At 50.1% G+C, this 24,879-nt stretch overlaps 1 protein-coding gene and 1 pseudogene across 2 annotated transcripts; one reads left to right on the top strand and one right to left on the bottom strand.

Moving 5' to 3' along the window:
- The first annotated feature begins 473 nt into the window (after positions 1-473).
- LURAP1 (leucine rich adaptor protein 1) lies at positions 474-24,879 on the top strand. Its single transcript, XM_082276015.1, has 2 exons — positions 474-660; positions 24,159-24,879. The coding sequence occupies exons 1-2, from the start codon at positions 478-480 to the stop codon at positions 24,807-24,809; spliced, it is 834 nt and encodes a 277-aa protein (XP_082132141.1). The 5' UTR covers positions 474-477; the 3' UTR covers positions 24,810-24,879.
- Positions 3,700-6,498, bottom strand: LOC309543541 (annotated as a pseudogene). The gene is made up of 6 exons: positions 6,478-6,498; positions 5,321-5,804; positions 5,201-5,236; positions 4,899-5,114; positions 4,355-4,594; positions 3,700-3,723 (listed from the first exon to the last, which is right to left on the bottom strand). The product of its transcript is annotated as an uncharacterized misc_RNA (transcript).

Below are 24,879 nucleotides of genomic sequence, written 5' to 3'. Positions count from 1 at the left end.
ATATTAGATACAATGTATAGGGAGGGGGGGTAATATTATATACAATGTATAGGGAGGGGGTAATATTAGATACAATGTATAGGGAGGGGTGGTAATATTATATACAATGTATAGGGAGGGGGGTAATATTATACAATGTATAGGGAGGGGGGTAATATTATACAATGTATAGGGAGGGGGGTAATATTATACAATGTATAGGGAGGGGGGTAATATTATACAATGTATAGGGAGGGGGGGTAATATTATATACAATGTATAGGGAGGGGGGTAATATTATATAGAATGTATAGGGAGGGGGGTAATATTAGATACAATGTATAGGGATGGGGGGGGGGAGGTTATATTAGATACAATGTATAGTGAAGTGGGTTGGTTTCCTCTCGCCGTCTCTCGGGCGCCCCTCTGGCCGCAGTCGGTATGACAGTGTGGAGGTCTCGGCTCCGGCCGGCTGTCGGAGGGGCTCCGGTGGCAGCGATGAACCCCCCCGATCCTCCTCCGGATCTCCGGGATGTGGAGATAAAATTGGGGCGGAAAACCCCGGAGATTTTACTGAGGGGGCTGAGAGAGGAGAGCGGAGCGCCCGGGGGCCGCAGGATGGAAAATCCCCCCCAACCGGGAGAATTGGGGGAGAAAATCCGACACCTGCGGGGGGAGATGGTGAGTCCGGGGGGGGGGGGGTATATCTGTATACTGTCTATATATAGATGTGCATGATGAGAGTTCATTATTATATATCACCATCTGTATCCAATATACACCCAGCTCTATATACACCCCCCATATACACCCAGCTCTATATACACCCCCATATACACCCAGCTCTATATACACCCCCCATATATACCCAGCTCTATATACACCCCCATATAAACCCAGCTCTATATACCCCCCATATATACCCAGCTCTATATACACCCCCTGTATATACCCAGCTCTATATACCCCCCTGTATATACCCAGCTCTATATACCCCCATATATACCCAGCTCTATATACCCCCCTGTATACACCCAGCTCTATATACCCCCCATATATACCCAGCTCTATATACACCCATATACACCCAGCTCTATATACCCCCCTGTATATACCCAGCTCTATATACCCCCATATATACCCAGCTCTATATACCCCCTGTATATACCCAGCTCTATATACCCCCATATATACCCAGCTCTATATACACCCATATACACCCAGCTCTATATACCCCCTGTATATACCCAGCTCTATATACCCCCATATATACCCAGCTCTATATACCCCCCTGTATACACCCAGCTCTATATACCCCCCATATATACCCAGCTCTATATACACCCTGTATATACCCAGCTCTATATACACCCTGTATATACCCAGCTCTATATACACCCCCTGTATATACACAGCTCTATATACACCCCCCATATATACCCAGCTCTATATACCCCCATATATACCCAGCTCTATATACACCCCCATATATACCCAGCTCTATATACACCCCCATATATATCCAGCTCTATATACACCCATATATACCCAGCTCTATATACACCCATATATACCCAGCTCTATATACACCCCCTGTATATACCCAGCTCTATATATACCCAGCTCTATATACACCCCCTGTATATACCCAGCTCTATATACACCCCATATATACCCAGCTCTATATACCCCATGTATACCCAGCTCTATATACACCCCCTGTATATACCCAGCTCTATATACACCCCATATATACCCAGCTCTATATACACCCCCTGTATATACCCAGCTCTATATATACCCAGCTCTATATACACCCCCTGTATATACCCAGCTCTATATACACCCCATATATACCCAGCTCTATATACCCCATGTATACCCAGCTCTATATACACCCCCTGTATATACCCAGCTCTATATACACCCTATATATACCCAGCTCTATACACCCCCCATATATACCCAGCTCTATATACCCCCTGTATATACCCAGCTCTATATACAACCCCTGTATATACCCAGCTCTATATACGCCCCCCATATACACCCAGCTCTATATACCCCCCATATATACCCAGCTCTATATACCCCCCATATATACCCAGCTCTATATACACCCCCTGTATATACCCAGCTCTATATACACCCCTGTATATACCCAGCTCTATATACCCCCTGTATATACCCAGCTCTATATACCCCCATATATACCCAGCTCTATATACCCCCGTATATACCCAGCACTATATACACCCCTGTATATACCCAGCTCTATATAACCCCCATATACAGTATGTCACAATTGTAAGTACACCCCTCCCATGTGACAACACTGAAGAAATGAGACTTTGCTACAATGTAAAGTAGTGAGTGTACAGCTTGTATAACAGTGTAAATTTACTGTCCTCTCAAAATAACTCAACACACAGCCATTAATGTCTAAACCGCTGGCAACAAAAGTCAGTACACCCCTAAGTGACAACACACAGCCATTAATGTCTAAACCGCTGGCAACAAAAGTCAGTACACCCCTAAGTGACAATCTCCAAATTGGGCCCAATTAGCCATTTTCCCTCCCCCGGTGTCATGTGACTCGTTAGTATTACAAGGTCTCAGGTGTGAATGGGGGAGGTGTGTTACATTTGGTGTTATCACTCTCACTCTCTCATACTGGTCACTGGAAGTTCAACATGGCACCTCATGGCAAAGAACTCTCTGAGGATCTGAAAAAAAGAATTGTTGCTCTACATAAAGATGGCCTAGGCTATAAGAAGATTGCCAAGACCCTGAAACTGAGCTGCAGCATGGTGGCCAAGATTACTGGAACCATCTCCTGTGCTCTGATGAGACCAAGATAAACTTATTTGGTGTCAGATGGTGTCAGGCGTGTGTGGGGGCAACCAGGTGAGGAGTACAAAGACAAGTGTGTCTTCCTACAGTCAGGCATGGTGGTGGGAGTGTCATGGTCTGGGGCTGCATGAGTGCTGCCGGCACTGGGGAGCTACAGATCATTGAGGGAACCATGAATGCCAACATGTACTGTGACATACTGAAGCAGAGCATGAGCCCCTCCCTTCAGAGACTGGGGGGCAGGGCAGTATTCCAACATAACGACCCCAAACACCTCCAAGACGACCACTGCCTTGCTAAAGAAGCTGAGGGTAAAGGTGATGGACTGGCCAAGCGTCTCCAGACCTAAACCCTATTGAGCATCTGTGGGGATCCTCAAACAGAAGATGGAGGGGAAGGTCTCTAACATCCACCAGTTCTGTGATGTCATCATGGAGGAGGGGAAGAGGACTCCAGTGACAACCTGTGAAGCTCTGGTGAACTCCATGCCCAAGAGGGTTAAGGCAGTGCTGGAAAATAATGGCGGCCACACAAAATATTCACACTTTGGGCCCAATTTGGAGATTGTCACTTAGGGGTGTACTGACTTTTGTTGCCAGCGGTTTAGACATTAATGGCTGTGTGTTGAGTTATTTTGAGGGGACAGTAAATTTACACTGTTATACAAGCTGTACACTCACTACTTTACATTGTAGCAAAGTCTCATTTCTTCAGTGATGTCACATGGGAGGGGTGTACTTACTTTTGTGTGATTCTGTATATACCCAGCTCTATATACATCCCCCATATATACCCAGCTCTATACACCCCCTGTATATACCCAGAACTATATGACACCCCGCCCCCCTTCTTTTGTATTTGTTGTCTTTAGAACTCTAAAGGCGACTTTTTCTGGATACACAGAATAATGAATGTTTATAAAATAGAAACAAGAAATAAAATCATAAACAATTCATGTGATTGGCTGCAGAGAGAATGTCTCCTCCCTTGGATGGGATGTGGAAGGATTGGAACGCCTGTCCGTGACCCCCCCATCCCCCCACCACAATATGAGCTCTGCCAATGTCTCACCATTTCCTAAGAGAAAATTTTGTCCAAATTATATTCGGCTCCATTTCTTTGGTGAAAATAACCCAAATCAGTGAATATTATTTATCTGTAGGAAGGTTATAGAGATGTACTGATGTACTGATGTACTGACGGACAATCTCTTTTTTTTTTTTTTGAGGCGCCAAAATGTCAGGACAGTGCAATTACCCCCCAAATCACCCCTCTTTGGAATGTAGACTTTCCAAGGGGACACCTGAGGGAACACCTGGGGGAACACCTGGGGGGACACCTGAGGGGACACCTGAGAGGACACCTGAGGGGAACACCTGGGGGAACACCTGGGGGGACACCTGAGGGGACACCTGAGGGGAACACCTGGGGGGACACCTGAGGTAACACCTGGGGGGACACCTGAGGTGACACCTGAGGGGACACCTGAGAGGACACCTGAGGGGAACACCTGGGGGGACACCTGGGAGGACACCAGAGAGGACACCTGAGAGGACGCCTGAGGGGACACCTGAGAGGACACCTGAGAGGACACCTGAGAGGACACCTGAGAGGACGCCTGAGGGGACACCTGAGAGGACGCCTGAGGGGACACCTGAGGGGACACCTGAGGGGACACCTGAGAGGACGCCTGAGGGGACACCTGAGGGGACACCTGAGAGGACACCTGAGGGGACACCTGAGAGGACACCTGAGGGGACACCTGAGAGGAACACCTGAGGGGAACACCTGGGGGGACACCTGAGAGGACGCCTGAGAGGACGCCTGAGGGGACACCTGAGGGGACGCCTGAGGGGACACCTGAGAGGACCCCTGAGGGGACGCCTGAGGGGACACCTGAGAGGACGCCTGAGGGGACACCTGAGGGGACACCTGAGGGGACACCTGAGAGGACACCTGAGAGGACGCCTGAGGGGACACCTGAGGGGACACCTGAGGGGACACCTGAGAGGACACCTGAGGGGACACCTGAGGGGACACCTGAGAGGAACACCTGAGGGGAACACCTGGGGGGACACCTGAGAGGACACCTGAGGGGACACCTGAGGGGACATCTGAGGGGACGCCTGAGGGGACACCTGAGAGGACACCTGAGGGGACACCTGGGGGGACACCTGGGAGGACACCAGAGAGGACACCTGAGAGGACGCCTGAGGGGACACCTGAGGGGACACCTGAGGGGACACCTGAGAGGACACCTGAGGGGACACCTGAGGGGACACCTGAGAGGAACACCTGAGGGGAACACCTGGGGGGACACCTGAGAGGACACCTGAGGGGACATCTGAGGGGACGCCTGAGGGGACACCTGAGAGGACACCTGAGGGGACACCTGGGGGGACACCTGGGAGGACACCAGAGAGGACACCTGAGAGGACGCCTGAGGGGACACCTGAGAGGACACCTGAGAGGACGCCTGAGGGGACACCTGAGAGGACGCCTGAGGGGACACCTGAGGGGACACCTGAGGGGACACCTGAGGGGACGCCTGAGGGGACACCTGAGGGGACACCTGAGGGGACACCTGAGAGGACACCTGAGGGGACAACTGAGAGGACACCTGAGGGGACACCTGAGAGGAACACCTGAGGGGAACACCTGGGGGGACACCTGAGAGGACGCCTGAGAGGACGCCTGAGGGGACACCTGAGGGGACGCCTGAGGGGACACCTGAGAGGACGCCTGAGGGGACACCTGAGAGGACGCCTGAGGGGACACCTGAGAGGACACCTGAGGGGACACCTGAGGGGACACCTGAGGGGACACCTGAGAGGACACCTGAGGGGACACCTGAGGGGACACCTGAGAGGAACACCTGAGGGGAACACCTGGGGGGACACCTGAGAGGACACCTGAGGGGACATCTGAGGGGACGCCTGAGGGGACACCTGAGAGGACACCTGAGGGGACACCTGAGGGGACACCTGAGAGGAACACCTGAGGGGAACACCTGGGGGGACACCTGAGAGGACACCTGAGGGGACCCCTGAGAGGACACCTGAGGGGACACCTGAGGGGACGCCTGAGGGGACACCTGAGGGGAACACCTGGGGGGACACCTGAGAGGACACCTGAGGGGACATCTGAGGGGACGCCTGAGGGGACACCTGAGAGGACACCTGAGGGGACACCTGAGGGGACACCTGAGAGGAACACCTGAGGGGAACACCTGGGGGGACACCTGAGAGGACACCTGAGGGGACCCCTGAGAGGACACCTGAGGGGACACCTGAGGGGACGCCTGAGGGGACACCTGAGGGGACACCTGAGAGGAACACCTGAGGGGAACACCTGGGGGGACACCTGAGAGGACACCTGAGGGGACATCTGAGAGGACACCTGAGGGGACACCTGAGGGGACACCTGAGGGGACACCTGAGAGGAACACCTGAGGGGAACACCTGGGGGGACACCTGAGAGGACACCTGAGGGGACCCCTGAGAGGACATCTGAGGGGACACCTGAGAGGACACCTGAGAGGACGCCTGAGGGGACACCTGAGAGGACACCTGAGGGGACACCTGAGGGGACACCTGAGGGGACACCTGTTCTGGTAAGAAGTGTCTGAGAGGGGAATTCCCTCACTTTGTAGAGATTTCCTTCCATATTTCTCTTATGTCTCCACAACAGGAAGTGGAGGGAAATCTCCCCAGGGACAGACAGTAAGGGCGCTTTCACAAGGGATCACTTAGACAGTATAACGCCTCGTGCGTTAATGGAGCGTTTTTGTGGAGCTTTTGCAACGTTGGGGGAGCGGTTTTTAAAAGACAAGTGACTCAAAAAATGCACCAAAAATGCTTAGTGAGAGCGTTTTTTTTTAGGTTCTTTTCAATGTTCCCATTCATTACAATGAGGAGGAGCGTTTTTGGTGTTTTTTATGCTCCAAACACGCTTTAACCACTTCTGGACCGGAAGGATTTCCCCCCTTAATGACCAGCCCATTTTTTTGTGATTCGGCACTGCGTTACTTTAACTGACAATTGCGTGGTCGTGCGACGCTGTACACAAAAAAAAATGATGTCCTTTTTTCCTCACAAATAGAGGGCGCTCTATTATCCAATCAAAATACGATTATTGGGATTTTATTTTTTACCAAAAATATATAGCAGAATACAAATTGACCTAAAATGATGAAAAAAGTAGATTTTTAATCTTTTTTTTATATAGGAAATGTTTTATAGCAGAATGTAAAAAAATATTGTTTTTTTTTTTTTCAGAATTGTCGCTTTTTTTTGTTTTTGTTTATAGCGCAAAAAAAAAAAATCGCAGAGGAGATCAAATACAACCAAAAGAAATCTCTATTTGTGGGAAAAAAATGACATCAATTATATTTGTGTACAGCGTCGCACAACCGCGCAATTGTCAGTTAAAGTAATGCAGTGCCGAATCGCAAAAAATGGCCTGGTCATTAAGGGGGGCAAATCTTCCGGTCCAGAAATGGTTAACACAAAACTCAGTGTGAAAGCAGCCAGATAACCTGGCGGGGATCAAAGCCGCCCCTCCCCCATCCAAATGGGGAAAGGAAAACATGGACCACATGAGGGACGCTTGGCTTAAAGTGCGTGTACACCCCGAACCTTCCCGTGTCTGATGGGGGTGGGGAAACGTTTTTCAGGTTGATTTTTAATTTATCTAATTTTTTTTCCTTCTTTTTTTTTTGCTGTCTGCATCCTGTTGGGGAGATTTCCCATCACTGGTGGGAAATCTCTTCAATGTGGGGGGCAATTGTAGGCAGTTATCACCAGAACAGATTTCCCCTCACTTCCTGTTCTGGTGACACTGGTAACATTTTGGAATGCCCCTTACTTCCTGTTCTGGTGACACTGGTAACATTTTGGAATGCCCCTCACTTCCTGTTCTGGTGACACTGGTAACATTTTGGATTGCCCCTCACTTCCTGTTCTGGTGACACTGGTAACATTTTGGAATGCCCCTCACTTCCTGTTATGGAAACACTGGTAACATTTTGGTATGCCCCTCACTTCCTGTTCTGGTGACACTGGTAACATTTTGGAATGCCCCTTACTTCCTGTTCTGGTGACACTGGTAACATTTTGGATTGCCCCTCACTTCCTGTCTCAGTGACACTGGTTACATTTTGGATTGCCCCTCACTTCCTGTTCTGGTGACACTGGTAACATTTTGGAATGCCCCTTACTTCCTGTTCTGGTGACACTGGTAACATTTTGGATTGCCCCTCACTTCCTGTTCTGGTGACACTGGTAACATTTTGGATTGCCCCTCACTTCCTGTTCTGGTGACACTGGTAACATTTTGGATTGCCCCTCACTTCCTGTTCTGGTGACACTGGTAACATTTTGGATTGACCCTCACTTCCTGTCTCAGTGACACTGGTTACATTTTGGATTGCCCCTCACTTCCTCTCTCAGTGACACTGGTAACATTTTGGATTGCCCCTCACTTCCTGTTTTGGTGACACTGGTAACATTTTGGATTGCCCCTCACTTCCTGTTCTGGTGACACTGGTAACATTTTGGATTGCCCCTCACTTCCTGTTCTGGTGACACTGGTAACATTTTGGATTGCCCCTCACTTCCTGTTCTGGTGACACTGGTAACATTTTGGAATGCTCCTCACTTCCTGTTCTGGTGACACTGGTAACATTTTGGATTGCCCCTCACTTCCTGTTCTGGTGACACTGGTAACATTTTGGATTGCCCCTCACTTCCTGTTCTGGTGACACTGGTAACATTTTGGAATGCCCCTTACTTCCTGTTTTGGTGACACTGGTAACATTTTGGATTGCCCCTCACTTCCTGTTCTGGTGACACTGGTAACATTTTGGATTGCCCCTCACTTCCTGTCTCAGTGACACTGGTTACATTTTGGATTGCCCCTCACTTCCTCTCTCAGTGACACTGGTAACATTTTGGATTGCCCCTCACTTCCTGTTTTGGTGACACTGGTAACATTTTGGATTGCCCCTCACTTCCTGTTCTGGTGACACTGGTAACATTTTGGATTGCCCCTCACTTCCTGTTCTGGTGACACTGGTAACATTTTGGATTGCCCCTCACTTCCTGTTCTGGTGACACTGGTAACATTTTGGAATGCTCCTCACTTCCTGTTCTGGTGACACTGGTAACATTTTGGAATGCCCCTCACTTCCTGTTCTGGTGACACTGGTAACATTTTGGATTGCCCCTCACTTCCTGTTCTGGTGACACTGGTGACATTTTGGAATGCCCCTCACTTCCTGTTCTGGTGACACTGGTAACATTTTGGATTGCCCCTCACTTCCTGTTCTGGTGACACTGGTAACATTTTGGAATGCCCCTCACTTCCTGTTATGGAAACACTGGTAACATTTTGGATTGCCCCTCACTTCCTGTTTTGGTGACACTGGTAACATTTTGGATTTCCCCTCACTTCCCGTTCTGGTGACACTGGTAACATTTTGGATTGCCCCTCACTTCCTGTTCTGGTGACACTGGTAACATTTTGGATTGCCCCTCACTTCCTGTCTCAGTGACACCAGGACAAATAGAGTGAATTTCGCCAGTAGGGACGCAGACAGCAGCAAAAATCTGACCGGGGTTTTCCATACAATTTATTGAGAAGAAGTGTTGGACCCTCTGTGAACTCCCTGTCCCTGGTGAAAGTGGTGGATTCCCAGGCCTGTCTGGCTGGGGCTGCGGGGGTTAATGGCGGCGGGGGTGGCGGGAGGGTGAAGTTTGTTTAGGCTGTAATACAATCAGAGGCTTTTCACGCTTTGCATTGTAATCACACAGAGGCCGTGTCACTGGAGCATGGCAGCATATCAGGTTCTTCCCGTCTGTTCCTGGTACACACTACCCCTCCCCCCACCTGCAGGACAGGGGGGTAAACTGTGCCTACCAATATCACCGAGGTGACACTCTCTCCTACAATAGAGAATCGCCTGAACATTTCCCATCAGAGGCGTCCTCACTTATACCCTGACTCTGCATATTGTAGAGAGAGGTCTGGATTGGCGAAATCAGGCGATGGCCGGGGGCCCCCATAGTACTCAATCCTGTTCTGGATGTACAGATTGTATAATGTGTGCAGTGCAATGGAGGAGAACACCGTCACACCCCACCATTCCTCTCCGAGTACACCGTCACACCTCCGCCATTCCTCTCCGAGTACACCGTCACACCGCCGCCATTCCTCCCCGAGTACACCGTCACACCACCGCCATTCCCCTCCGAGTACACCGTCACACCGCTACCATTCCTCCCCGAGTACACCGTCACACCGCCGCCATTCCTCCCCGAGTACACCGTCACACCGCCGCCATTCCTCCCCGAGTACACCGTCACACCGCCGCCATTCCTCTCCGAGTACACCGTCACACCGCTACCATTCCTCCCCGAGTACACCGTCACACCGCCGCCATTCCTCTCCGAGTACACCGTCACACCACCGCCATTCCTCCCCGAGTACACCGTCACACCGCTACCATTCCTCCCCGAGTACACCGTCACACCGCCGCCATTCCTCCCCGAGTACACCGTCACACCACCGCCATTCCTCCCCGAGTACACCGTCACACCACCGCCATTCCTCCCTGAGTACACCGTCACACCGCCGCCATTCCTCTCCGAGTACACCGTCACACCTCCGCCATTCCTCTCCGAGTACACCGTCACACCACCGCCATTCCTCCCTGAGTACACCGTCACACCACCGCCATTCCTCCCTGAGTACACCGTCACACCCCCGCCATTCCTCTCCGAGTACACCGTCACACCGCCGCCATTCCTCTCCGAGTACACCGTCACACCGCTACCATTCCTCCCCGAGTACACCGTCACACCGCCGCCATTCCTCCCCGAGTACACCGTCACACCACCGCCATTCCTCCCCGAGTACACCGTCACACCACCGCCATTCCTCCCTGAGTACACCGTCACACCGCCGCCATTCCTCTCCGAGTACACCGTCACACCTCCGCCATTCCTCTCCGAGTACACCGTCACACCACCGCCATTCCTCCCTGAGTACACCGTCACACCACCGCCATTCCTCCCTGAGTACACCGTCACACCCCCGCCATTCCTCTCCGAGTACACCGTCACACCGCCGCCATTCCTCTCCGAGTACACCGTCACACCACCGCCATTCCTCCCTGAGTACACCGTCACACCACCGCCATTCCTCCCTGAGTACACCGTCACACCGCTACCATTCCTCCCCGAGTACACCGTCACACCGCCGCCATTCCTCCCCGAGTACACCGTCACACCACCGCCATTCCTCCCTGAGTACACCGTCACACCACCGCCATTCCTCCCTGAGTACACCGTCACACCCCCGCCATTCCTCTCCGAGTACACCGTCACATCTCCGCCATTCCTCCCTGAGTACACCGTAACACCGCCATTTCTATCGGTGTGCGCTCTTCACTTGTGTGATCTGCCCCTAACCACCAGAGGCACCCCTTGGCATCACCAGATCTGCCCCTTATCACCACCAGATCTGCCCCATCTCATCCCCAGATCCGTCCCTAATCCAGCCCTCCCAGACACCCAGATAAAAGCCGGCATGCTGGAAATTGTATACGACTTTAAGAGATTGAATGAAGAATCTCTGACATTGGAAGCTTATTCTAGACAGAGCAACAAATCAGAATCCTTGTAGATCCTCATGTGCTGTCCTGGGGGGGTTCAGTCTGCTTCCCTGTCTGGAGGCCCCTTCGTAGCTCCGCCCCCACAGTGGCATTCGATGCTGGGGTACGGACAGGCATTGAAGAGGAAGGGAGAAGCTCTGATTGGCTGGTGGGGAAGATATATTTTCTTCCTGCTGGAGGATTATTACCAATGGGTAGGAAGATGAGGGAGAATGTCTGCTGATCTCTGAGAAAGGCCGGGTGTGGGGAGGGATTGACTGAACAGGAACTTCCTGATGAGCCGGACATTCCTGTTCATGTGATTATTGGCGGGGACAGGAGTGGGAGGGTCATCTGTCTAGGTGGGAATGATTCTAACCTGTGAGCAGATAGGCTCCAGGGATGCCCAATAGATTGGAGAGAGTCGGTGTGGAGAACCTGATGGAGCTCACCAATATGGGAGGACTATGGTGGGCGGCTTCATGAATACTACATGGCTCTGCCGGGCATACATGCCTATACCTGAGGGGGAGGAGCTACACAGTCTGCCCTGACTTCTCTGTGTTCAGCCATAGAAATTATAGAGCTGTCTGATTGGTGAAGGATCTGCCCAGATCATCTCATGGGATCCTGTACTGGGTGTGCAGCGAGTTCCACCCAAAACAGATCAGATACATAGACGACATTTCTACCTTCAGAGAAAGGAAAACCAACCAAAACTGCTCCAATCCGCCTTGAGGTCTACGTCTGACCGCCCCCCCCCCCCCGATACATCAACCCTTGTTTATCCCTTAAAAAAAATGCCACAGTACAAAAAGATCCCAACTTCCTCTCCGCCTCTGCTGCCCTAAAGTCCCAAGTTGTAGTGTCAGCTCTGCCCAGTTCTTCCCCTGCTGGACTACAGAGCACCTCCTCACCATAATCCACTCCACTCCATTACCCTACCCCTTTTCACTCCTCCCCCTCATTTAACTCCTCCCCTTTTCTCTTCTCCATAACTCCCCCTCCTTTCCTTTTCACTAACAACACTCCTTTCCTCATCTCCTTTACTCTTCTCCTCCCTTCATCTCCTTAACCCTCCCCCTCCCCTCATCTCTATAATCCTCCCCTTATTTCCCTACCCCCCCCTCATCTCCATATTCCGCCCGTTATTTCCCTAACTCCCCCCTCTCATCTTCATAACACCCATCTCCCTCCTCCTCTCCCTAACTCCTCCCCTCTCATCTGCATAACCCCCATCACCCTCCTCCTCTCCCTGACTCCCCCCTCTCATCTTCATAACACCCATCTCCCTCCTCCTCTCCCTAACTCCTCCCCTTTCATCTTCATAAAGCCCATCTCCCTAACTCCTCCCCTCTCATCTTCATAACCCCCATCTCCCTCCTCCTCTCCCTAACTCCTCCCCTCTCATCTTCATAACCCCCATCTGCCTCCTCCTCTCCCTAACTCCCCCCTCTCATCTTCATAACACCCATCTCCCTCCTCATCTCCCTAACTCCTCCCCTCTCATCTTCATAACACCCATCTCCCTCCTCATCTCCCTAACTCCTCCCTCTCATCTTCATAACACCCATCTCCCTCCTCCTCTCCCTAACTCCTCCCCTCTCATCTTCATAAAGCCCATCTCCCTCCTCCTCTCCCTAACTCCTCCCCTTTCATCTTCATAACACCCATCTCCCTCCTCCTCTCCCTAACTCCTCCCCTCTCATCTTCATAACCCCCATCTCCCTCCTCCTCTCCCTAACTCCTCCCCTCTCATCTTCATAACCCCCATCTCCCTCCTCCTCTCCCTAACTCCTCCCCTCTCATCTTCATAACCCCCATCTCCCTCCTCCTCTCCCTAACTCCCCCCTCTCATCTTCATAACACCCATCTCCCTCCTCCTCTCCCTAACTCCTCCCCTCTCATCTTCATAACCCCCATCTCCCTCCTCCTCTCCCTAACTCCTCCCCTCTCAACTTCATAACACCCATCTCCATCCTCATCATCCTAACTCCTCCCCTTTCATCTTGCTAACCCCCATCTCCCTCCTCCTCTCCCTAACTCCTCCCCTCTCATCTGCATAACCCCCATCTCCCTCCTCTTCTCCCTAACCCCTCCCCCTCTCATCTTCATAACCCCCATCTCCCTCCTCCTCTCCCTAACTCCTCCCCTCTCATCTGCATAACCCCCATCTCCCTCCTCTCCTCCCTAACTCCTCCCCTCTCATCTTCATAACCCCCATCTCCTTCCTCCTCTCCCTAACTCCTCCCCTCTCATCTTCATAACCCCCATCTCCCTCCTCCTCTCCCTAACTCCTCCCCTCTCATCTTCATAACACCCATCTCCCTCCTCCTCTCCCTAACTCCTCCCCTCTCATCTGCATAACCCCCATCTCCTTCCTCCTCTCCCTAACTCCTCCCCTCTCATCTTCATAACCCCCATCTCCCTCCTCCTCTCCCTAACTCCTCCCCTCTCATCTTCATAACACCCATCTCCCTCCTCCTCTCCCTAACTCCTCCCCTCTCAACTTCATAACACCCATCTCCCTCCTCATCATCCTAACTCCTCCCCTCTCATCTGCATAACCCCCATCTCCTTCCTCCTCTCCCTAACTCCTCCCCTCTCATCTTCATTACCCCCATCTCCCTCCTCCTCTCCCTAACTCCTCCCCTTTCATCTTCATAAAGCCCATCTCCCTCCTCCTCTCCCTAACTCCTCCCCTTTCATCTTCATAAAGCCCATCTCCCTAACTCCTCCCTCTCATCTTCATAACACCCATCTCCCTCCTCCTCTCCCTAACTCCTCCCCTATCATCTTCATAACCCCCATCTCCCTCCTCCTCTCCCTAACTCCTCCCCTCTCATCTTCATAACACCCATCTCCCTCCTCCTCTCCCTAACTCCTCCCCTCTCATCTGCATAACCCCCATCTCCCTCCTCCTCTCCCTAACTCCTCCCCTCTCATCTTCATAACCCCCATCTCCTTCCTCCTCTCCCTAACTCCTCCCCTCTCATCTTCATAACCCCCATCTCCCTCCTCCTCTCCCTAACTCCTCCCCTCTCATCTGCATAACCCCCATCTCCTTCCTCCTCTCCCTAACTCCTCCCCTCTCATCTTCATAACCCCCATCTCCCTCCTCCTCTCCCTAACTCCTCCCCTCTCATCTGCATAACCCCCATCTCCCTCCTCCTCTCCCTAACTCCTCCCCTCTCATCTTCATAACCCCCATCTCCTTCCTCCTCTCCCTAACTCCTCCCCTCTCATCTTCATAACCCCCATCTCCCTCCTCCTCTCCCTAACTCCTCCCCTCTCATCTGCATAACCCCCATCTCCTTCCTCCTCTCCCTAACTCCTCCCCTCTCATCTTCATAACCCCCATCTCCCTCCTCCTCTCCCTAACTCCTCCCCTCTCATCTGCATAACCCCCATCTCCCTCCTCCTCTCCCTAACTCCTCCCCTTTCATCTTCATAAAGCCCATCTCCCTCCTCCTCTCCCTAACTCCTCCCCTTTCATCTTCATAAAGCCCATCTCCCTCCTCCTCTCCCTAACTCCTCCCCTTTCATCTTCATAAAGCCCATCTCCCTAACTCCTCCCCTCTCATCTTCATAACCCCCATCTCCCTCCTCTTCTCCCTAACTCCTCCCCTCTCATCTTCATAACCCCCATCTCCCTCCTCCTCTCCCTAACTCCTCCCCTCTCATCTTCATAACACCCATCTCCCTCCTCCTCTCCCTAACTCCTCCCCTCTCATCTTCATAACCCCAATCTCCCTCCTCTTCTCCCTAACTCCTCCCCTCTCATCTTCATAACACCCATCTCCCTCCTCCTCTCCCTAACTCCTCCCCTCTCATCTTCATAACCCCCATCTCCCTCCTCCTCTCCCTAACTCCTCCCCTCTCATCTTCATAACACCCATCTCCCTCCTCCTCTCCCTAACTCCTCCCCTCTCAACTTCATAACACCCATCTCCATCCTCATCATCCTAACTCCTCCCCTTTCATCTTGCTAACCCCCATCTCCCTCCTCCTCTCCCTAACTCCTCCCCTCTCATCTGCATAACCCCCATCTCCCTCCTCTTCTCCCTAACCCCTCCCCCTCTCATCTTCATAACCCCCATCTCCCTCCTCCTCTCCCTAACTCCTCCCCTCTCATCTGCATAACCCCCATCTCCCTCCTCTCCTCCCTAACTCCTCCCCTCTCATCTTCATAACCCCCATCTCCTTCCTCCTCTCCCTAACTCCTCCCCTCTCATCTTCATAACCCCCATCTCCCTCCTCCTCTCCCTAACTCCTCCCCTCTCATCTTCATAACACCCATCTCCCTCCTCCTCTCCCTAACTCCTCCCCTCTCATCTGCATAACCCCCATCTCCTTCCTCCTCTCCCTAACTCCTCCCCTCTCATCTTCATAACCCCCATCTCCCTCCTCCTCTCCCTAACTCCTCCCCTCTCATCTTCATAACACCCATCTCCCTCCTCCTCTCCCTAACTCCTCCCCTCTCAACTTCATAACACCCATCTCCCTCCTCATCATCCTAACTCCTCCCCTCTCATCTGCATAACCCCCATCTCCTTCCTCCTCTCCCTAACTCCTCCCCTCTCATCTTCATTACCCCCATCTCCCTCCTCCTCTCCCTAACTCCTCCCCTCTCATCTGCACAACCCCCATCTCCCTCCTCATTTAATTAATTCCTCCCCTTTCATCTTCATAAAGCCCATCTCCCTCCTCCTCTCCCTAACTCCTCCCCTTTCATCTTCATAAAGCCCATCTCCCTCCTCCTCTCCCTAACTCCTCCCCTTTCATCTTCATAAAGCCCATCTCCCTAACTCCTCCCCTCTCATCTTCATAACACCCATCTCCCTCCTCCTCTCCCTAACTCCTCCCCTATCATCTTCATAACCCCCATCTCCCTCCTCCTCTCCCTAACTCCTCCCCTCTCATCTTCATAACACCCATCTCCCTCCTCCTCTCCCTAACTCCTCCCCTCTCATCTGCATAACCCCCATCTCCCTCCTCCTCTCCCTAACTCCTCCCCTCTCATCTTCATAACCCCCATCTCCTTCCTCCTCTCCCTAACTCCTCCCCTCTCATCTTCATAACCCCCATCTCCCTCCTCCTCTCCCTAACTCCTCCCCTCTCATCTGCATAACCCCCATCTCCTTCCTCCTCTCCCTAACTCCTCCTCTCTTATCTTCATAACCCCCATCTCCCTCCTCCTCTCCCTAACTCCTCCCCTTTCATCTTCATAAAGCCCATCTCCCTCCTCCTCTCCCTAACTCCTCCCCTTTCATCTTCATAAAGCCCATCTCCCTCCTCCTCTCCCTAACTCCTCCCCTTTCATCTTCATAAAGCCCATCTCCCTAACTCCTCCCCTCTCATCTTCATAACCCCCATCTCCCTCCTCTTCTCCCTAACTCCTCCCCTCTCATCTTCATAACCCCCATCTCCCTCCTCCTCTCCCTAACTCCTCCCCTCTCATCTTCATAACACCCATCTCCCTCCTCCTCTCCCTAACTCCTCCCCTCTCATCTTCATAACCCCAATCTCCCTCCTCTTCTCCCTAACTCCTCCCCTCTCATCTTCATAACCCCCATCTCCCTCCTCCTCTCCCTAACTCCTCCCCTCTCATCTTCATAACCCCCATCTCCCTCCTCCTCTCCCTAACTCCTCCCCTCTCATCTTCATAACCCCCATCTCCCTCCTCCTCTCCCTAACTCCTCCCCTCTCATCCTCATAACCCCCATCTCCCTCCTCCTCTCCCTAACTCCTCCCCTCTCATCTGCATAACCCCCATCTCCCTCCTCCTCTCCCTAACTCCTCCCCTCATTTCCATAACTCCCAGATCTCCGGCTATTTTTCTGCCCTTGGAGCATTGTAAAGGGATAAAACCTGGAAATGTTCTGCAGAGATTTACTAAATATGTTTTTTTATTTTAGATGTTTTCCAGACATTCCTCTTAAAGGGAAAGTACTGTGAGTAAGCGCAGTTCATCATTTTCTTACACACTGAGTTTTCCATGTTTTTGTTATGTAACCTCTAGAGGGAGCAAACTTTCAGTCTGACTCCGCCTCCATACTCAATCAGCCTCACAGGGGATGCATTGTTTTTAGCTGGTCAGCTGACTCATCGGCATCTATTGTGACTCATTGGAAAGAGTGGACATTTTCCCTTTAATGGGGGAAAACAAATTCTCCCTGACACTTTAGGTGTGATTGGAAGAATCCCAGAATGGCCTCCTGCAATGAATTTGTAGAGAATTAGGTGTATGTGGATATCTCCCATGTCACAGCTGTAACTGTAGAGAACCCTTCCTGTCCAGTCATGAGGCTTCAGACATACGGCACAGCAGAGATCAGACTTTTGGGTTAATTTTCTGAAGGAGTAGTACATGTTCACCTACTACTTTCACTTAATAAATGTTGTGAAGTTGTGCTGACAATCATCCAATCACTTGTGTTGCATACAATGGGGTGTATGCAGTGAAGGGAACACTCCTTAGTAAATGAGCCCCGATGTGCGGTGTCTGTGTGATTCCTGTTGTATATCTTCAATACTTCCAGATGAGCGGCGGCGGGGGAACGTTTTCTGTTCCTCCCACCAATCTCTTCCCAGCCTCGTCTCTCCCTCCCTGGAGTCCATCCATGTCCCCTCCACTGCCTCTTCATGTCACGCATACACAAAAGCCTGGAACATCTGAATCCTCCGGGGACCCCAGACTTCTATCTGCTGTGTGTGTGGTGGGGGGGGGGGGCAATGGGGTTCCCAGATGTTTCCTCTGATTTAACTCTGTAGCCAGCGGGATTGGTGGATGGAATAAACAGATGGGAGTTGAATGGAGTATTTTACAGAAGACGTGTCGGTTCATTGTCTGTTATTACCAATCATAGAAATCAGGGGGCGACACCAACTATGCCATTGTCATTCACTGTCCATCATTTCCCATGTCTGTCCGTCATTGTCCATCATTGTCATTGTCCATCATTGTCCATCACTGTCCTTCACTGTCCATCATTGTCCTTCACTGTCCATCATTGTCCATCATTGTCCATCATTGCCCATGTCTGTCCGTCATTGTCCATCATTGTCCATCACTGTCCATCATTGTCCTTCACTGTCCTTCACTGTCCGTCATTGTCCATCATTGTCCATCATTGCCCATGTCTGTCCGTCATTGTCCATCATTGTCCATCACTGTCCATCATTGTCCATCACTGTCCTTCACTGTCCTTCACTGTCCTTCACTGTCCGTCATTGTCCATCATTGTCCATCATTGTCCTTCATTGCCCATGTCTGTCCGTCATTGTCCATCATTGTCCATCACTGTCCATCATTGCCCATGTCTGTCCGTCATTGTCCATCATTGTCCATCACTGTCCATCATTGTCCTTCACTGTCCTTCACTGTCCGTCATTGTCCATCACTGTCCATCATTGTCCTTCACTGTCCATCATTGTCCATCACTGTCCATCATTGTCCTTCACTGTCCATCACTGTCCATCATTGTCCTTCACTGTCCATCACTGTCCATCATTGTCCTTCACTGTCCTTCACTGTCCGTCATTGTCCATCTTTGTCATTGTCCATCATTGTCCTTTATTGTCCATCATTGTCATTGTCCTTTATTGTCCTTCATTGATCATCATTGTCATTGTTAATCATTGTCATTCTCCATCAATGTCATTATCCATCATTGTCCATCACTGCCATTGTCCATCATTGTCCTTTATTGCCCATCATTGTCATTGCCTATCATTGTCCTTCATTGATCATCATTGTCATTGTCCATCACTGTCCATCATTGTCCATCACTGCCATTGTCCATCATTGTCCTTCATTGTCCATCGTTGTCATTATCCATCATTGTCCATCACTGTCATTGCCTATCATTGTCCTTCATTGATCATCACTGTCATTGCCTATCATTGTCCTTCATTGATCATCATTGTCATTGTCCATCTTTGTCATTGGCCATCATTGTCTGTGCTGGTTGGAGTCTCTCGCTGTATAACGCCCCATTCACACTTGTGCAACTTGTCATGTGACTTTGGAGCCCATGGTCACATGACAAGTCGCACCCCATGTTTCCTAATGAGTACCGTTCATATCTGTGTGACTAACGCCCCTTTCACATTTGTGTGACTTGTCCTGCAACTTGGGACTGCAAAGTCACATGACAAGTCGTACCACATGATTTCCAATGAGCACCCTTCATATCTGTGTGACTCAAAATTAGTCCCTGCACAACTTTAGTCTGACTTTGATGCAACTTGAGGTCAAAAGATTACGCAGGCATTGCTTCCAAGTCGCGCAATTTGCAGGTCGCACAAGTGTAAAAGGGGCCTTAAAGTAGTTCCTTCACTACTTTGGTCCGACTTTCATGTGACTTGAGGGCCATAGACTTCAATGTAAACCCTTGAAAGTTGCACCTGCATGAAATACATGCGATTTGTGTGTGAAAAGAATGCCGGCAATGAAAAATAAAGGAAACAGCGTGCCCCCCCCCCCCCCCAGTACACCCTCCAAGGAGAAGCTTCTGTATTTCCACGATGGGCCGGTTTATTCACCAATAACAGAACAAAGTAATACAACATCCGACAAACAAGACTTTCTTCTGGTTATAATGACAAAAAATGTATTTTTTATTGTCATCCATGGACGAAACTAAAAAACACTCAGATCAGTGATCAGGGTTTGTTTTGTTTAAAATAACACTGAAAGTCTGAAATCATCCTTCTGGTAGAAAGCATTACAAAGTTGTTTACAGATAAAAAAAAATGTTTTTATTGGGTGCTTTTTAATTGCAACATAAAAAGAATTCAAAACAAACAAACATTTAAATATTATTGGTTAGAAAAACTGAAAAAAAAAAAAAATCAGCAGGAAAATGATTGTTAAGGCCAGAAGGGAAGGAAGGAGTTCATTGGGGCTTATTAGGGTAAACTAAGAGTAAATAAGGAGGTAAATACAAACAAATTTTATTAAAAAAAAAATAAAAACATATTTTTTAATTGTAAGGTTGCTTTCTCTGACATCGTATGCAGATTCCTCTGATCTGATGATAAATTAAATAACGTAGATTCAAAAGTAACGTTACTTTATATCTCTCTATCTCCAGTCTGATCAATGTTTATAAACAATGTTACTTTGTATCTCCTGTCTGATCAATGTTTATAAACAATGTTACTTTGTATCTCTCTATCTCCCGTCTGATCAATGTTTATAAACAATGTTACTTTGTATCTCCTGTCTGATCAATGTTTATAAACAATGTTACTTTGTATCTCCTGTCTGATCAATGTTTATAAACAATGTTACTTTGTATCAATCTATCTCCAGTCTGATCAACATTTATAAATAATGTTACTTTGTATCTCTCTATCTCCTGTCTGAACAGCACTGTGTTAGACGGTATGCTTTAGTCCTGTATTTGCTTATTTCCAGCCCAGATTTGCCCCACTCACCCTCTTAAGTCCCGGCTACCCACCTGCACCCCTGTGGCTGGTCTTAGGGCCTAGCTAGAGCAGCACCATTTTAATTTGCCTGTGAGCCCAGGCTGTGTGATGACACCCCCGGGGGGCGGGCCCATGACACCCCCGGGGGCGGGCCCATGACACCCCCAGGGGGCGGGCCCATGACTCCTCCAGGGGGCGGGCCCATGACACCTCCAGGAGGCGGGCCCATGACACCTCCAGGGGGCGGGTCCATGACACCTCCGGGGGCGGGCCGCGGGCCCATGACACCTCCAGGGGGCGGGTCCATGACACCCTGGGCTCACAATAAATGGCTAATGATTCTGGGTGTCATACAACCAAGACCACATTTTTTTTATTGGCACTAAAAAAAAAAAAAAAAAGCATTGAAAAAGATAAGACTGAGGAAAACCTCCCTGATATATTCAGTTGGGAGGATGGAATATGACTCCCCCAGAAATGATTTCAGTGACTCCTCTATTCACAGACACATTTATAATGGTGATGATATATAAATGTGACCTTGTGTTGGGGGAACAATCCATCCTCCGGAGACTCTTCCTGACCTCCCCCATCCTCCGGAGAGTCTTCCTGACCTCCCCCATCCTCCGGAGACTCTTCCTGACCTCCCCCATCCTCCGGAGACTCTTCCTGACCTCCCCCTTGGCGGCTCCCCCGTGGCGGTTCCCCCGTGGCGGCTCCCCCGTGGCGGCTCCCCCGTGGCGGCTCCATCTCACTTTGTCAGCAGATAAAGATCTTCATTTTCCATTGGGAGAATCTGATCCGTCTCCATTTCACATTGATGAATCCGCTGCAGAACGGTGAATGTGCCCAGACATTTACTTGCAGTGAAAACGTTTGCTCATGTCACCATCAGAGGGGTGAACGTTCGGTGAATCACGATTTTTTAGAATTAAAGATTATTTTGTGAAAAGAGAAAAAATCTCGACAAAATCATTTCACCGTTTTCAGTATAAGGGTGATAGACTGATGGCGTGCGTGGTGTGATGTCATTGTGACCTGTAACACTGAATGTCTTCCCTATCACCCACCCACTATGACATCATCACCTCAATCTGCTCTCTAATCCCAGTGAGGTCAGGTCAGAATCTCATTAATTAGCAGGCTGGGGGAGGAGGGGGGGTCTTCAGTTAACTGTTTAATTTCTGGTCTTCTGGGAAACATTCATCTGCTGACCTTCAGTGGATCTGTGCATGTAATGCCCCCTAGAGGGGAGCAGCCGGGGGAGGGGGTGGGGACACAGGTGCCAAAACCACTTAACTCCCCACCTGGTTGTACCCCATATAGTTGTCCCGACAGAATCATCGCTGGTTAGATGCCAATGGCCAATTATTGATAAATTATTGCTGTGGAGAGGAAAAGTAATTACAAAGGTGGAAAACAAAGTGGATACATTGTATATATATATAAAAATATACAGGAGGAGCATAAAATGAGAATATCATCAAAAATGTAATTTATTTCAGTAATTAAATTCATAAAAGATAATCTCCTATATTTTCTATAGATGTCACACACAGAGTGAGAGATTTCACACATTTCTTTAATTTTGATGATTATGGCTTCCAGCGAGTGACACCCCAAAATTCAGCATCTCAGAAAATTAGAATATTACATAAAAACAATAAAAAAAAAAAAAGGATTTATAATACAGAAATGTTGTCTTAGTGAGAAGTCTGCCCATGTACAGTATAGGATGCACTCAGTACTTGGTCGGGGCTCCTTCATCAATGCGGCGTGGCATGGAGGCGATCAGCCTGTGGCACTGCTGAGGTGTTATGGAAGCCCAGGTTGCTTTGATAGCGGCCTTCAGCTCCTCTGCATTGTTGGGTCTGATGTCTCTCCTCTTCCTCCTGACAATACCTCACAGATTCTCTATGGGGTTTAGGTCAGGCGAGTTTACATTACAGCCCCCCACCCCCTTTACATCACCCCCCCTCCCATACATAGTAACTCCCCCCTCTACATCACAGTCCCCCTTCATATCAGTGTCATCATTACCTATTCACATCTCATCCCCCCATTACATAAGTGCCCTCAGACCACCTTCAAATAACAGTCCACCCTTACATCACAGCCCCCACCCCCTGTGCATTACCCCCCCCCCCTATACAACACAACTCCCCCTTTACATCTCAGTCCCCCCTTCACATATCATTCACTCTTTACATCACAGCCCCCACCCTCTTTACATCACCCCCTATACATCACAGTCCCCCTTCACATCAATTTTATCATTACCCCTTCACACCTCATCCCCCCATTACATCACTGCCCTCAGACCTCCTTCAAATTATAGTCCCCCGTTTACATTGTCCTCATTACCCCCCTGTACATCACAGCCCCCCTGTACATCACAGCCCCCCTGTACATCACAGCCCCCCTGTACATCACAGCCCCCCTGTACACCACAGTCCCCCATTACATCAGTGTCCTCATTACCCCCATTACATCACAGCCCCTCCCTTTACATTAGTGTCCTCATTACCCCCTTTCCATTAACCCCCCCCCCGCCCCACCCACTTTCACAGTCCTACCTTACACAGCAGGGCAGAGGGTGGGAGCCGCCCAATTTATCATGGTAATAAGCAAGTGCCTGGTTGCTAGGACTTCCCCACATCTCCCAGCAACCAATCACCCGCTTTTTAACTTAAAAAATTGGGCAGCTCCCAACCTCCATCTGGATCTGCCGCACCTTTTACCCTTTTCTCTCCTGTGAGGATGACCGAGGCGGGGTGGTATGTGTGGTGGTGGGGGGGGGGGGGATTGGCACTAAGTGGCTGCCAAGTGGCACCTCTACAGTGGTGTGGACAGGACTGTCACTTGGTCCAGGCCTCAGTCTGTATCTAGGACATAATAATAATCAATGATAATCAATGAATAATAATCAATGATAATCAATTAATAATAATAATCAATGATAATCAATTAATAATAATAATCAATGAATAATAATAATAAATGATAATCAATGAATAATAATCAATGATAATCAATGAATAATAATAATCAATGATAATCAATGAATAATAATAATCAATGATAATCAAATAATAATAATCAATGAATAATAATAATCAATGATAATCAATGAATAATAATCAATGATAATCAATGAATAATAATATTCAATGATGAGTGTAATGTGCCTTCAGAGGTCTTTTCCTGCCCCTCACCCTCTCGTTGTTCCTCCTTGCAGGCCTGCCTGAGGGCAATCGATGTTCAGATCCTGCAGCAGCTGCTGGCGGTGAATGAAGGGATCGAGTCGGTGAAGTGGATCCTGGAGGAGAGGGGGAATCTGACCAGCCGTTGTAGTAGTCTGACCAGCAGTCAGTACAGCCTGGCCGGGAGCCGGGAGACGTCCCGCCGGGGCAGCTGGAACAGCCTGCAGGACCCCAACGATAAGCTGGACAGTATCTCCATCGGGAGCTACCTGGACACGCTGGCCGATGACATGGACGAGTACAGCCTGAGCATCAGCGAGCCCGTCGTGTCCTCCACCCCGTACCGCCATGGGCCGCCGCCGACCACTAATGAGCAGGATGGCGACAAACCATGGAACTCTCCCTCCAAGGCAGAGCCGGTGACCTGCCAGGGCAATGCAGATAAAGGTAAGGTGCCCCGGCCGCAGGTCCTCTCCCAGAGCTCCCAGCCTGGACAAATGCCAAACGGGTCGGCCAAGCACACTCCAGAGCCGGATGCCAGACCCGCTGAGGACAAGGCAAAGGTCAGGGCGGCCCAGAACGGCCGGGTGGACATAGACAAATACAAACTGTCCAATAAGATCCAGCTGGAGTACGACGCGCACTGGCGCTGGGTGCAGTCTCAGGACGATGTGACGTTCTTGTAGTCATGTGACCCGCAGGGTTCCTGATCTCAGGGCGGAAGGTTCTGGATTTTTCTCGGAAGCCGAATACTTG

This window comes from Pelophylax lessonae, assembly GCF_965119305.1.
Source record: "Pelophylax lessonae genome assembly, contig: HAP1_SCAFFOLD_191, whole genome shotgun sequence".
NCBI lineage: Eukaryota > Metazoa > Chordata > Amphibia > Anura > Ranidae > Pelophylax > Pelophylax lessonae.
This window is presented reverse-complemented; position numbering and strand designations above follow the sequence as displayed.

Bases quoted from the DNA above. Each gene is read 5' to 3' on its own strand.
- LURAP1 (XM_082276015.1), top strand. From the start codon at position 478: ATGAACCCCCCCGATCCTCCTCCGGATCTCCGGGATGTGGAGATAAAA. The intron at 661-24,158 runs GTGAGTCCGGGG...TCCTCCTTGCAG, and splicing joins GACACCTGCGGGGGGAGATG to GCCTGCCTGAGGGCAATCGA.